General features: G+C 40.8%; 3 protein-coding genes across 11 annotated transcripts in view; 1 reads left to right on the forward strand and 2 right to left on the reverse strand.

The window, feature by feature from the left end:
* The window catches only part of LOC108165524 (supervillin), a 136,273-nt gene that overhangs the window by 108,101 nt on the left and 13,478 nt on the right, over nucleotides 1–14,694 (reverse strand). The window lies entirely within an intron of this gene.
* Nucleotides 11,205–12,917, forward strand: LOC108165533. 4 transcript variants are annotated; one of them, XM_017301603.2, is made up of 3 exons: nucleotides 11,205–11,785; nucleotides 12,115–12,273; nucleotides 12,352–12,443. In XM_017301603.2, exons 1-2 carry the CDS (start codon nucleotides 11,321–11,323, stop codon nucleotides 12,262–12,264), a joined length of 615 nt encoding a protein of 204 aa, XP_017157092.1. In that variant the 5' UTR covers nucleotides 11,205–11,320; the 3' UTR covers nucleotides 12,265–12,273; nucleotides 12,352–12,443. The 4 variants fall into 4 exon arrangements, with proteins under 4 accessions (XP_017157092.1, XP_017157093.1, XP_017157094.1 ...); XM_017301604.2 differs by having other exon boundaries at nucleotides 12,327–12,419; XM_017301605.2 differs by lacking the exon at nucleotides 11,205–11,785 and adding an exon at nucleotides 12,688–12,917 and having other exon boundaries at nucleotides 12,121–12,273; nucleotides 12,327–12,624.
* LOC108165530 (surface protein) lies at nucleotides 12,900–13,758 on the reverse strand. Its single transcript, XM_017301601.2, has one exon. The coding sequence runs from the start codon at nucleotides 13,719–13,721 to the stop codon at nucleotides 12,918–12,920; it is 804 nt and encodes a 267-aa protein (XP_017157090.1). The 5' UTR covers nucleotides 13,722–13,758; the 3' UTR covers nucleotides 12,900–12,917.

Here is a 14,694-nt window from a genome sequence, read left to right on the forward strand (position 1 = left end):
AAAATTAATTTTAATTGGGTTTTGGCTTATTCATGGTTTTTTTTTTTTACTTTTTTTGGCAGCTGCACGAGCAATTGAAAAAGTTAATGAACTGTAGCTCGATTTTGCAAAATATATATCAGGGAATTTAATTGCAAGTTTAATGACTCTTAATTCTGTTTAATTTTGAAACAAACTTCAAAGCGAAACATACATATCTCGACGATCTCTGGTTTGTCTGCTAATTTATTTATAAACTTATAAATTGTGGCAAAGTTTTTGTTGCGCGCCACATCCGCTTGCGAAAGTCCATCTCCAACAATCCACACTCCACACTCCACAGTCGAGAAGAAGCTGAAATTCCAGCGAAATATCTGTGTCAGAGGCACAGATTATCGCACATATTATGCAAAAGAGGCTGAAATGCTGAAACATTTCTGACAGCGGCGGCAACAAGTGGTTTCGCTCGGTTCGGGGGCTCCACTGTGGGTTCTTTCACTTCTAATCTCCCGACGACAACAAACGAATGTCTCTGTCTTCTGGTGGAACTTCTTCGCCATCAGCTCCACCGAAGCATGCATAATCTTTACTAATTTCTCCTTTCAGTAGGAAGGGTCAATGACAGAACGCCTTCCCCGTCTCCCCCCATTCCCTGGAAAACTTTGGGAAAAACCCAACCGCCTCCTCCTCCACAAAGAGTTCTTTTCGTATCGTTTTTCATTATTATTTATGCACAGCACGTGTTGCATTGCCGTCTGAACGGTGGAGGGTGTCTACTGTTGTGGCAGCTCTTTAAACTGCAGCTGAAACTTGTGGCAGCTCCCTTCTAACTGCTGCTGCCACTTGCAACGGCCCAATGACGAGTGCGTGATATTGTTGCTGCTTGTCTGCGTCTGCTGTTCCTATTGTTGCGGCTGTTGTGCTGTAATGCAATGCCTTGCGTGAGTGAACAGCACAAAACACCAGAGGGGAAGGGAGTCACATATTCGAACCAGGAAGTAAATTCAGTTTGCATCGCATAATTATGCATATATTTTTTCGGGTTGTTCGTTTTTCTTGAATTTTCTACATTAAAAGCAGCCGAAAATTTGTTATGTTAATGCGGCTTTCAGAAAAGGGTTGGAAAATAGTCTTTGAGGGGGAGGGGGGTTCTTTCCCCCCCAATTTTCACTTCAAAATGATACCAACATTTTGTTACTCCATAATTTTGGCAAACATTTTATGATTTTCTGCCACTCTCCACAAACAAATAAACAAACATTAACAGACCATGAAAACAGAAAACACCTTTTTTTTTAAAGCCCCCACCGGCGGCATAAAAAGCACTTATGAATTTTGTTCACTCTTTCGTGTAATTTCTTTATATAAAATATAGAAATTCTGCGTGCCTGCCATATTTTGCATATCCCGCACGCATAAGCCCAACCGAAAAACCAACAAAAACGAAGCCCCCATTGCTTTCATTTTCAAATGCTGCCGGCGGCCAATGACCTTTTCTCGAGAAACACACTTTTTGACCAAAAAGATCTTCGGCCCAGTCTGGTACGCGCGTATATTGGTTAACACTTTTCATGCGGTGCGGTGCGGTGCGGTGTTTGTTATACAAAAACAACTTTCACTGGAAGTCATTAATTTTCACCCAAAATCGAGACACCAGAGGGCGATGCTGAGACGCCAAGAAATCAGCATTTGATGCTCTCGCATGTAAATCGATTTTTAATTGCTCCGAAATGTGCGTTTCATAAGCCCATTCTGCCCGGCTACATTCTCCAGTTTTGGGCAGCGGCGATCCCTAACAAGCAGGTGGTAAAGATATCCATTTGAATTTATGAAAATTATTTGTCATATTATAAGACCTTTTGTGTGCGGGGATTGACATGGAAAAGCAACTAATTTGTAGCATTTAGTTGGGGCTTGATAAAGGAGAGATAATAGGTAGAGAGAGATTTGCATAATTACGCGAAACTGTTGAAGGGATTTGCGTAAGCTTTATGTTATTCGATATGGTGTCGTGGGATTTTGGATTTCTTTTTTTCTTTGAATGAAAGAAGGGTAAACGGAAACAGGTTCATTTAATGAATGATGGCTCAATCGATTGGGGCTTAAGCGATAAAAAACGATTGAATGATAGCTGAATTTCAAAGGGGAAGTGCCACGAACACTTTGAAAAACTCGGTTTTCAAAATCCAGCATACAGAAATGATTACAAGAAAATATACCGCAGAATACTAGAAAATATACCGCAAAAATACTAGAAAATATACTGCACAAAATTAGAAAATACTAGAAAATATACCGAAAAATACTAGAGAATATAGCGCAAAAAATAAGAAAATTTACCGAAAAATACTAGAAAATATACCACACAAAATTAGAAAATATAACGGAAAATACTAGAAAATATACCAGAATATAGAGAAAAAAGTACCACAGTTATTAGAAAACATACAAGCAAAAATAATTTTAAAAATACTGAAAAATTCTGCAACCGACATAAAATATATAAAAATACTAGATAAAATACTTTAAAATTAAAGAAAAAACACTGACAAAACTATTCATTCAAATATAAACCATTCTATTTGTTCGAAAAAAAAACCTTAAATGAATTCTATTTCTTGTGGGATTTTGTAGGGGATCGGATCGGATCGGTGATTTTCTCCTCCAATTAACACTTTTACGCCCAAGATTGAACTGAAAGTTCAGTTACAGTGAAACGAATTGATTTTCTGCCTCAATTTTGTTCTTCAATTAACACCCTGACATATTTGTGTCTGTGTGTGCGTGTGGTTGTGTCTGTGGTAGTGTAAATTCCTCTGAAGCATCTGTCTCATCTCGCTGAAGAAAATTTCCTTATAGTCAAAGTCTTTGAGAAATCTTGAAGCAAAAGTTTATTTTACTTTGACGTCAAGTCGTATAATTTTTATGATCCGTGAGGCCCTACAGAGACGAAGAAAACTCCATTAAAGATAAACACTCGCACGGATCGTACGGATCCCTCATACAAAGCGATTTTTGTTACAGTTCCAACAGAGCGGAACATTTTTACTGTAAGAGAATGCATTTTATTTTTGCTTTTTTGCTTTTTTTTTGCACGCTTTGAAGTCGTTTTAACTTGTTTGTGCACTGTTTGCTGTTTGTTTTGCCTTGTTGTTGAAGTCAGATTAACAAGCCATTAACACGTCGCAATCTCAGTCGAAAGAAAGACCTGAATACTCCCAGACCCGAGACCTTGACCCACGCCACCCCCCATCCAACAATTCAGGGTGTGGGTAAGAGACACAAAAGAGTTATAAGGCGGCGGCTTCCCAATGTCATTCGGGGCGGAATTAATTATGGATTTGTTTAGGGCAATTGTTTTAAAATTATACTAAAATTCGTGAATTCTGTTGGAACGCCAGAAAACGTGTGCATCTTCGTGATCTGTACCTCTGCTATTTCCGTAATATCTTCTCTACACGAAATGGATTTTGCCATGGCCCAAAAAACAAAAAACCAGAAACAGCAACAGCAACAGAAACGAGAAAAAGATTCACATCATCAGATTGTTTATAATGAAGACGAGTATATGTATGTACCAAAAAGAGTACACAAATTGAGCAGCAGACAAATGTTGGATGTGAAGATGTTTCAGCGTACTTGGGAGGTGCGCTTTCAGCGGAGATTTTTTGTTGGAATCCCCTAGTTTTTTACGAATTATAAGTGAGAATTCTATAAAAATACTCAGCTTGTGCCTCGACAAAAACGTTCATATGTATGAGAATAACTAGAATAATGGTTGGGTTCAATCGAAGCCTCTTCCTGACTTTACTTTTACTCTTTCGGCCAAGTTATTATCTATCAACAACTTTTACCTTATCTCTGATTTAATCACTGCTTCAATCACTGTTTTAATCACTGTTCCAATCACTGTTTTAGCACGTTATTCTTCAGATCTCTCAACATCTTTCTATTTCTACCGTTCGTATCTTTCCTCCTTCTCTACGTTCTACTACAAGTTCTTCCTATATTTTCGGCTTTTCTGAATGTTTATTTTAAAAATTCTTTCTTTGCAGCACATTTCCTATTCAGTTTTCTTTACTTTTTTTCGGACAGACAGAACATTTTCTTTACTGCAAGACTAAAGAACCAAATGAGTATGTGGCCAAATGCTAGAGAGAATCAACTTTTGGCAGGCCGCAGGAAAATGTGCCAAAAATTATAGAAAATATATGGGAATTATATATAAGATAATGCCGGCAGAATCTCTGGCTGTACGATTTGCATGTCTAATGAATGAATCACTTGTTGAGGTTTTCGCTGGTGGGAACCTGATTTCTGTGCGATCTGAGGGCAAGGCCAAGTTTACAGCAGACAGACGAGAGGAAGCCAAAGATTGGCATGCTCTCTCGCATCCCCATAAAGCCATAAACTCATATAAATTACAAGTAATTTCATGTGAGAGAGAGAGAGAGAGAGGGAGAGCGAGAGAGAGAGAGAGTGGTCTTTTTGTGGTCAACATCCTTGCGGAAGCCGGCATTTTACATATCCGCTGGACAACAACAAAAAGCCACCGCTTCAAACCATAATTGAATGGAAAGAGATGATTACTGGGTACACTCTAGCAATCTTCACAGTCAATGGATGCCAAACAAACTGTGAACAGATCCACAAGCCAGCAACAGCAACAGATACAGATACAAGCAGAAACCGAAACAGATACAAATTGGATCGGACGACAGACAGGCTCTGACAGGTGGTCTAGATTTTATGGCCCAAGGTTCTCGGTTCAAGCCTTCATTCTGGATTAGTTGCAATTATTGTGGCCTCTTGACATTCTTCTTTATGAAAGCGGCAGAACAACAGCGACAGAAAGCCAACAGTCCAAACAGCTAACCAGCAACACCCCGCACGCACTTATTGATTTTGTGGATTGTGTGGGTTTCCCCCTTTCTGACATCGATTTGTCATCGAGAGCCACAAAGATACATCATCGAACTTGCCCTTAAAGGGCTTCCAATTAAAGTGAGCCACAGACAGCCGATGTGCGAGTAAAGAGCAATAAACTAAGGGCTAAAGCGAACGGAGAACAAAGCCAAAATAAACTTCAACTAATTAAAAGACAGAGACAGAAACACGCAGATAGATATTTGATTTTTTGTTGGGTTTTGTAACCTTTTTTTCACTTAATTGTTATTGAACTTAATTGGATTTTGGAATTACTTGAAACAACAAACGTATCGGAGGTCCAGAGGTCTATAAACGAGCCATAGCTGTCGGTTCGGGGAGGGGTTTAAGGGAGCAGCAGTCATATGAGGGGGGGATTACGAGGGATACGTTTAATGCCCTCGTATGGGGAGGTCTAAGGTAACCCAAACAGTACCAAGAAAACGTAAATAAGACGCAAAGAAAACCCCCAAGAAAATAAAGAAATCAAAATACATAAATTGTTTTCTTTATGTAATTGTAATGCATCGACTATTGCTTCATTGGAGGTGTTTCTTGTTTTTTTTTGTTTTGTGGCTCATTTTTCTATCGAAAGATTCGAAATGGTATCATAACATAAAATGTTTACGAACAATTCGCGGTGAGGCAGCGAAAAATGCAATAAAAGTAGCAGCAGCAGCACGGGTCTGGTGTGGTCTCGGTGGAGAAACAATCCCTAAGAAAAGCCAGGCCACAAGCACAGTGGAGACATGCTACAAAATCCGATACGAAATGCTATAAATTCAGAGAAACAGAAGCAGGAAGACGGCGAGCCATAGTTGTGGTGGAGAAAAGGGTTAAGTATCCCTACAATCCAAAGAAAAAGAAGGAAGACGGGGTATCATATTTTTGGTATATAAAACATCGAAACCACAACGATATATAGACAGTGAAAACGGGGTATTAAGTACAAAAAGAGAGTTCTCAATCTGAAGGAAACTTCTTCTAGAGATCTAGATCTAGATCATGTCCCATCTTGAGATATCAATCTGTTTGTTGGCTTCCCATTTCTCGCATCACACGCCAGACCACACACAACATTTTCATTCTTATTTTCTTTTTAATTTTCCAGTATTTTTCCACTTAAACGTAAAAGATTTACTCGTTTTTTGGCCATACGGATCACGTAATAAATCTCAGTACGACCACAAAATTGACTCAAACAGCGTACACAGGAAAAGTCGAGTAAATAAAAAGTATGGAGTGAAAAAACACTTGGGCAAAATGGCTGAAAGATGGGCCATACATTCGTCGGAAAACAGAACTGTAGAGCTTATCGTTTTGTAATTATTAGCAGTTTTTCCTGATAATTGCCTCGATTATTCATTGCATTAAGGCATTGCATATGAAAACATATTTTCCCTTTTTATCTATGGGAACAAAGAAAACAAATCAAAAATGCCATTCCATTCGAAATGCCATTCAAAATGGGAGACAGCGACAGTCCCCCCACCGCCGTACACAAAATATACAACAATTACACAATGCTTTATGGTACGAAAACATGGGGTCCATAAAAAAAACGACCATTTCATCAATGTCAGAGAGGCAGAGATGCAGAGAGGCGAAGAGATATTCCCTGTAGATAGAGGCGGCCCCTGTCCACCACTCTCTGCCGATCTCCGCCTCTACCTTCCACTCTCTACCAATCTCCTACCTACCACTGACATGTGTCATGGCTCCATGGACATGGGGCATCTAAAAATCAGCATATGAAATGGTAGGTATATTGCTTTTTGCCTTTTGCTTTTTGTGTCCAAACCTCAAACACGTGCGGCACAAGCCACAGTACTCGGAGTGCTTTAATCGAACTTAATTATGGCCATTAACTTAACGTTTTTTTTTTTTTCTTCTTCTCCTGACGTACATATGTGTTTCTTTCGAAGGTCGTTCCATTGGGGAGTTGGAGACTTGGGGAATGGCAATGGGGAGGCCTTGTTCATGACTCTCTCGCGGGGCGAGCATTTGCATCGATTAAATTAAATGTAGATAAAATAGAAATAGAAATAGAAACACACTCCACACTCCGTCGTTTATTGCTCGCCTCGCTCGTTCGATTCATGGCCCGGCCTCAGAAAAAAAAACAAGTTTTCCTCGAACGTTTCCATTTCCATTTAAACTTGGAAACATTATACGCCTTAACCGGCTGATTGGTTCCGATTGGAAACTGAAACTCTTGGGGTTCCTCAACCCTCGAAAAGCGGGGAGACTGTGTTTATGGGAATAACGCCTCCGATAAAACACCTAAATAGATCCGACACGACTCCTCGTTATGGCCGAGGGAGCCACGCCTTTTGGCGGCATTGAACTTCAACCTCTTAAAATATTCAAATTGTAGATAAAACGAAAAGCGGCAAAGGTTTTGCCGCTCCACAAACAATTGATAGGCCATGAAATGGGGCCCCCGTCAAAAGATAAATCATCTATGAAATGCATTTACCAGAAGATTCACTCAAAAGAAGAGGCAGTCCCCAGAAAAGGCCTTCCCCAAGGAGTTGAAAGTTGTTTCCCCACAAAGAAAATGCCCGTACCTGAAGTTTCCCCAAAGAATAATGCCTATAGGAGTATTTTCTCTTAAAATCTTTAGAGAATAAACGAATAAAAGAAATAAATAAAGGAAAAACAGTAGGGAAAACAGGTAGGACTCTGGAACAGAGGGACATCAAGTGGAGGAGTGCCATCAAAAAGTGCCATCACTTTTTATTCTTTCTTTTCAAGGAATTACTACAGATTGTTCTTCCCTTTTCTCCGCCGGGGATTCCTTCAGGTAGTTCTTTTCCCTACGAAGGTGCGCCCTTTGTCTCGGTCCAACCTCATAAACCCCCGTACAAATGTGATCTGTTTCAATCGGCTCGAAGGGTTTTCGTGCCGTTTAATTGCGTGTTTCGTTTCGGGACTTAAAGGTAATTAAATTGATACATATTTCATGTCCAAGGAATGTCGAAAAGGAATGCGGAATAATAAGGAATTATATGGTCAACGCCTCAATAAACAATACACGAAAAAAGAACTACACCCTAAATGAAGAGAGAGAGAGGGAGATCCTATAACATAAATAAAAAGGAGCGGAATCGTACACCGCAAAGAAGTGGCAGCGGAATCGTACACTGGAAAAAAGGGGAGTGTAGGCTTCACTGTAAATAAAAGGCCAAGCGGAATCCTAAACCGTAAATAAAAGTCGAGACAGAGCCGATCCGAGCCGTGCCTCGAAAATAATCAAGCAAATTCCTTAAGGCTTAGACGCTGGTCAGCAGGAAAAGATCGAATGGCAACGAACCCAAATACCAAAAACCAATATCCAGACGCCATTCGAGCATCGCTCTAATCACATTTCTTGATGGAAAATCTAGAGAAAAATCCATATCAATATCAGAAATACTCGTAGATCTCGTTTCAGTCTCGTTTACGGAACAGACATCAAAGTTTTAGCGATAGTACGGCACATAATCTTTCGAATAATTCTGGAAAATATGTCGCATTTTTTGGGGAAGGGAATCATCCGCTGTCGTCTGCCGTTGATGTATGACTCTGGGAGCCTTATCGAAAGTGGAGGTGCCTGCCTGCCAGCCTGCCGGCCTGCCTGCTTGCCCCACAGATCATTTGTCAATGTGTCAACTGTTGCTATTGTTTCTGGTGTCTGCTGTTCTCTCCTGCCCCTCGTGTGGCATCTTCCGCATCGTCTCGTCGCATATTTGAAATCTGAGCAATGAAAATTGAGTAATACCCTCACGACCAAGCGGCAGGGGCAGAGGCAGGGGCAGGGGTAGATTGGTTAGCCGAGATTAGCGGGCCGAGTGATGCGGCGTTTTATAATGGAAAGAATAAGAATGATGGGGCATGTTAAGGGGATTGGCTTTTTGCCTTTGAAAACGGGAGAGGCGCAGGGGCAGGTTCATGCGATGGAAAGATACATTCATACATGCTGTGGAATGTATCTTTTGACAAGGCCAGTAGCTAAGAGGGAATGCAGATCAAGATTTGCTGTTAGAATGGAAAGGTCAAAGAAAACTCAGATTTTAGAAGCTTTAATTAAGGCTTCGAGCTTTGAAATCTGCCGAAAGAAGCAGGAAATCTTCAGAGGTTTAAAGGTGATCAATAGACTTCAATTTGAATCCATTTTTTAAGCCTTAATCAGCCTTTTAGAAAGGTATTTCTTCCTCTTTAAATATTATTTTCCTTCATTTAATTGATATTTAATCTCTCAGCAGATGTATTTGCACAGATATTCATGCATAAAATGTTTTTTAAGATCGTTTCCAAGCTGAAATCTTCATTTAGATAGATATTTCTTCTTCAAAAGTGATTAAAATTTATAATTTCACTACTCTAAACATTATTCTCTTCAAATTTAATAGATCTTACAGCTATTTCTACAGCTTTTCACCGTTTAGCTTGTTATTTAAGTTGAACATTAAAGTGTCATTGAATGAATAGCAACAGTAATTGAGTAATGTCTCATTAATGTAATGAAATTAAACCATTTTTGGTTAACGAATTTCTGTGCACTTGACACCTGAAGAGTGTCGTCACCTGTCGCACCGAAGCAGCCAACAGAAACAGTGAGAGAAACCTTTCACAATGGTGCCCCATTCCCCCCATTCCCCCCCATACCAATTGGTTATACAATTCAACATTTAATAGTAAACGGCTGTACCGAAAAGGAGACTTAACATTGAACCATGGATAATTTCACACGATCCGCCGAAGAGAGACAGCCAGAGCCGCGCAGAAAGAGAGGAAAAGACAGCCCAAAGAGCTGGAGAAAGAGAGGAGGAGAGGTGGAAGATGGGGGATGGGACACCCACCTTTTTTTCCCCCCAAAAGACTAATTGCAGGTGGGCCTCTGGAAACGAGTGCCGGCCATGGCGTTGGCGTTGGCGTTTTTTCTGCTCTCATTGTGGTTTTGATTTATGTTCAAGTATTATTTTGACAACAGGCCCAAAAAGAGACTGCCAAAAAATCATCAATCGAGCGACGTTTTGTGCAAATCATTTACCAAATGCGAAAATTGGGTTAATTGTAAAGCTTGTAGACTTCGAGCGGGACCCTTTTGGTGGCCAAAGAATATATATTTGTGGCAGGAAAGTATTCAAAGCGAGAGGGAGAGAGAGAGAGAGAGAGAAGCGTAAACCGATATGCGAAGCCTTGAAAGTGCATTTGGGTTTGCGGTTTTTAGGCCCGCGAGACCGAATGAAAGTCATCCATTGGCTGAATGGTTGAGTAGATCCGCAGAGAGAGGAGAGATGCTATAGAATGCCGATTAGAATACAGAAGAGAGCTAACAGATACGCTCAGGTGGGTAAGTGGGCAAATGGATCAGGTTTTAAGAGTTCAAAATTGATTAGAAGATCAGAAAAGTAAACAACAGCAGAAATTATACAAAAATTGAGATTTAGAACACGAATAAAACAATAGAAATCATAATAATACAGAAAAACGTTAAAATGCTAGATAGAGAACATGAATCCATCAGAAATCCATCCAAGAATCATCTTTATATGCCCAGCTTTCATCGAAGATTAAAAAATAAAGAAGAACCAAACCCACTACGATTTTCACTTCATTAGTTTAACTTTTGTGTAGAGAATGGACCACCGTTAAATAGTTTCTTCTGTGGCTGTGGCTGCGGCTGTGCATTCTTTTCATTTTGGTATTTTCTGTAATTTACTTTGATTAAATGCATTGATCATTAAGCGTTCTTTTCGTTGGTTCGTTTCGTTCGTTCTGCCCAAACGAAAACTAGTTTCTAGAACGGACCCACAGACCCCGAAAGATAGCGGCAGCTTCCTGCCGTCAAAGCCGAAACCGAACAAAAATCGTTCGTTGAAGGTAAGCCACATTTTCGAACAAAACACACAATGAACTAGAGGAGACACCTGCTGCTGGTCCAAGTCCAAGCCGTTAGCTGCCGCCAAACACAATGGACCCCAGAGTCCAAGTCTTAGTCTCTGCCTCAGCCCGAGCCTCTGGGTTGGCTGTGTAGTATGCAACCTGTAGATATGCCGCTTTATAATTGCATGAACCGCTCGGCTGCAGCAGGCGCCTGACCCACTTTATTCACCAAAAACCAAACTCTTGGTTATGTGGAAAAGCACTGAGTTCTGCTGTTCTGCACCCGCAGCACAAGACAGTCATTGACTTTGTTTGTTTAAATTAGTGGCGAACCCGCATCGGAGAACAACAACCTAAACTCTGATGAACTTTAAAACATATTTTCCACAAAGTAAACCCTACTTTTCCATCAAAATTCTACACCATTTGAATTTTTCAGTCACAGAAAATTTTGTAAACTCCCTTCTTTTTATCCGTCCCCCAAATGGACATTTTTTTGTAATAATTTTTTTTTTTTTTTTGAATTTTATTTTTCTGCAAAATTATGGAGGCATTGCGCAAACGGATCTCGGGCTTTTTCTTCAAGGCACAGCCATCGAATCTCGAGGAGCCGAATCCCAAGGAAATACTAGATTTCGTGGAGAAGCAACGGCGAGAGGAACACGAGAAATCCTTGGACCAGATCCGGTCTGTGTCTAATCGTGAGGCCGCAACAGATTCCCTGGATAAAACCGCTTCCGAGGAGCAGTCCTCGGAGGAGGGTTTTCATTTGCGGAGCTTCTTGTGGCAGCGAGAGCCCAAGGCATCCAACACGAAAGCCATCGACTATCAGCTGGAGTTTGTCAACTTTGTGGAGCGCAATTCCCCCAGGGGTTTCCCCCAGAAGCTCAACGATATGCTCCCATATTTGGGCACTGGCTTCGTGGCCTGGCCATCCTTTTGGATGTGGCGCGGCTACCAGTGGCAGCAGAAAAGGAATACGGAACGGCTCGTTTTCTATATACAAAGGGTGAGTGAGATCCATAAAAAAGTATCTTAAGAGGCGGTTCCCTTGGTGGAAAGTCGAAAAAAATTCAACGAAAGGGGAAAATAACAGAAAATGATGGAAAATACTATGAAGTATCATAAAATACCAAATGCTGGTATTTTCTGGGCTTTTAGTCTTTTTATTCATTGAGTATTTGCGGTTACCTTCTAGAAGTTAATGGTATTTTCGTGGTATTGTATGTCTCTAGGAATTTCTGTTATTTTTCATGTATTTTTTCTGGTATTTTTCTGGTATAGCACTCCAACGAAGTCTGGAATGACTAAATACAAATCTATTCTTTCTTTTTAAAGACCTATCAACATGCGAAACTCCTTCAGGTGGCCATCCTGGCCACAGGTCTCATGATGTCCTTCACTGGACACCATTCCGGGAACATACTGAAGGTCCACGATGTCGACTTTAAGAACAAACAAAACCAGGATACCGCAAATTCGGACTAGATCCGCAAAGTAAGCCTGGCATTAGCACTCCCTTGTGACTACTCCATCAGATATTTATTTAGCATTCAAAAATTGTACAACCCAAAGATAAAAATCATGGGGCTCTGGAGCTATCTTGGGAGAGTGAACCAAATCTGGCGGCCCGTGGCGCCCCCAGCACCTGAAACCCCAGAGGCTACACCCAATTTGGGCGAGAAAATACGACAGGTGGTGAATGACAAGGCCTTCGAGAATGCCTACGAATCGGCTGCCCCCTTTGTGATGGCCAGTTTGGGCTCCTGGCCGGGCTATTGGCTCTACAGGGGACTCGACTATCACACGCACAGGGCGCACATTCCCCTACGCATCTACATAAACCAGGTAAGGCTATGAGATAACTGCGATTAAACCCTTAAACTCAATGTTTCCTCCTGCACTTTTTAGACCTTTTATCAGGCCAAGATACTGCAATTCGTCATCATTCTGGCTGGCACCTTTACTGTGATCACCAACCAGCGTAGAGCTCGCTAGAAGATGGGGCAAGCATGGCAGCTCCCAAAGGATACAACAGAAGCCCCAGAACGGCTAGAGAGGCTTTCGTTTTGGCATAGAACTTCCATAAAAACAAAATCCAATAAGAAATATGTCAGAAAATAAATAAATTTTAGGTGAATTTAATCAGACAAATCATAGATAATATCTTCTATTGCGCTTTTTAATTTTGGGTTTTTAATTCTCTTTAAGATTCTTTCGTTCTTTGCGTTCTTTGCGCTTAAATCTGAGTTGGATTCCTTGTTAATTTCTTCACTGATGATTGAGCTTTTGGCAGATTCAATGGTGATCGAGTTTTCAGTCGATGTTGGGTTCAATTCCGTGACATTTAAGGAGTTTTCGGCCAATCCTTCGCTGGGAATTGCGTCTATCTCCAGTCCAGTGTTGGAGCTCGAGCCTGTGTCCAATCCTTGATTGTCAATCAAGTCAGAGGTCAATTCGTTGCTGTCCATTGCGTCTATCTCCAGTCCAGTGTTGGAGCTCGAGTCTGCGTCCAATCCTTGATTGTCAATCAAGTCAGAGCTCAATTCGTTGCTGGCAATTGCGTCTACCTCCAGCCCAGTGTTGGAGCTCGAGTCTGCGTCCAATCCTTGATTGCCAATCAAGTCAAAGCTCAATTCGTTGCTGGCAATTGTTAAAGAATCACTCTCCGTTTCCTTATCTTCCGGTGTCACAGTCCCCGATTCGACTTCCACCACCGGCACTTCCTGCTTCAGTGTCCTGATGATTTCCGCCAATTGCTTGGGCTGGACCCCATGGCCCATCAACTCCATGCAAATGCGGACCGTTTCGGGAGCCAGTCCAGAGTTCACGCAATCGAGCATGCCGCAGAGTACATCCCGAATTTGACGGTCTTTTTCAGTATCCTTCTCGCAGATATCCGTCATGTTTCTTGGGAAAATTTGTTCGACAAAAATTTCACACATGAATCAATTCGGTGAAGTAACCTGTATGAAAAGGCAGGGCCTCCTTTTTCCTTAAAAAATTCCGAAATATGTATGGCTAAAGGATCCTGCACAGCCTTCTACACCCAAAAAGATAGGTGGAAACTATATAAAATGTTTCGAAATATTCTGTAGATTTCTCAGATCTTCTAGATATTTTTGATTCATAGTAAAAAGAAAGCTAAAACTTTCTTCGAATCCCTCAAAAGTCTTTAATTTATGATGCAAAGATCGTAAGCGATCTTAAAACGAAATAATTTATGTTAATCCAAGAAACTAAAAATAGTTTAATGGTCGTAATGAAAATAACTATAATCTATTGATATACAGGAACTAAAAGAACTGAACTATAGAGCTACACCGAAAGGATCTTTTAATACTTTGTTTGAATGCTAAAAAAAATCGAAAAAGAAAACCGAAATCTATAAGAAAACCCACTATAGTAATGATATATCATTGTCTCGTACCAGATTAAGTGTAAGACGTCTTTAGGCGTTTTTTTGTATCCACAGAAGCATCCACTTTAATCTCTTCTGCCATTCGCTTCTCCAAGCATCGTTCTACTCAACTTTTGTGCCACTTTTCAGGCCCCTTTTGTTGTAACCCCCCTCCCCCAATCAAAAACCCTGCCACATAATCCCATTACCAGTTTTAATCTTCTCGGTAGCAGCGTGGCTCCGTTTTCAAGTTCAAAGTTCAGTAATGAGCTGCCACCTGATGCTGCTCTGCTCCAGTAGGCCCCTCATTCTGCAAGTATCTTCGTATCTTTGTATCTTTGTGTCTGTGATGATTGTGTGGCCTGGGGCCAGCAAGTGGAAAGATAAATTAGCTACAAATTAAACACAATTATATACGCCACGGAGAGGCGGCACGCTCCAATCTTTTTAGAGAAAGAAAGACATGCTTCACACTCTCTTCCGAAAGAAGGAAAGATACTCTCCTCAGAAAGAAAGAA

This window comes from Drosophila miranda, chromosome XR, assembly GCF_003369915.1.
Source record: "Drosophila miranda strain MSH22 chromosome XR, D.miranda_PacBio2.1, whole genome shotgun sequence".
Classification (NCBI taxonomy): Eukaryota; Metazoa; Arthropoda; class Insecta; order Diptera; family Drosophilidae; genus Drosophila; species Drosophila miranda.

Coding starts and splice junctions, on each gene's coding strand:
- LOC108165533 (XM_017301603.2), top strand. CDS start 11,321: ATGGAGGCATTGCGCAAACGGATCTCGGGCTTTTTCTTCAAGGCACAG. Junction 11,786..12,114: donor TCGTTTTCTATATACAAAGG/GTGAGTGAGATC, acceptor TTCTTTTTAAAG/ACCTATCAACATGCGAAACT.
- LOC108165530 (XM_017301601.2), bottom strand. CDS start 13,721: ATGTGTGAAATTTTTGTCGAACAAATTTTCCCAAGAAACATGACGGAT.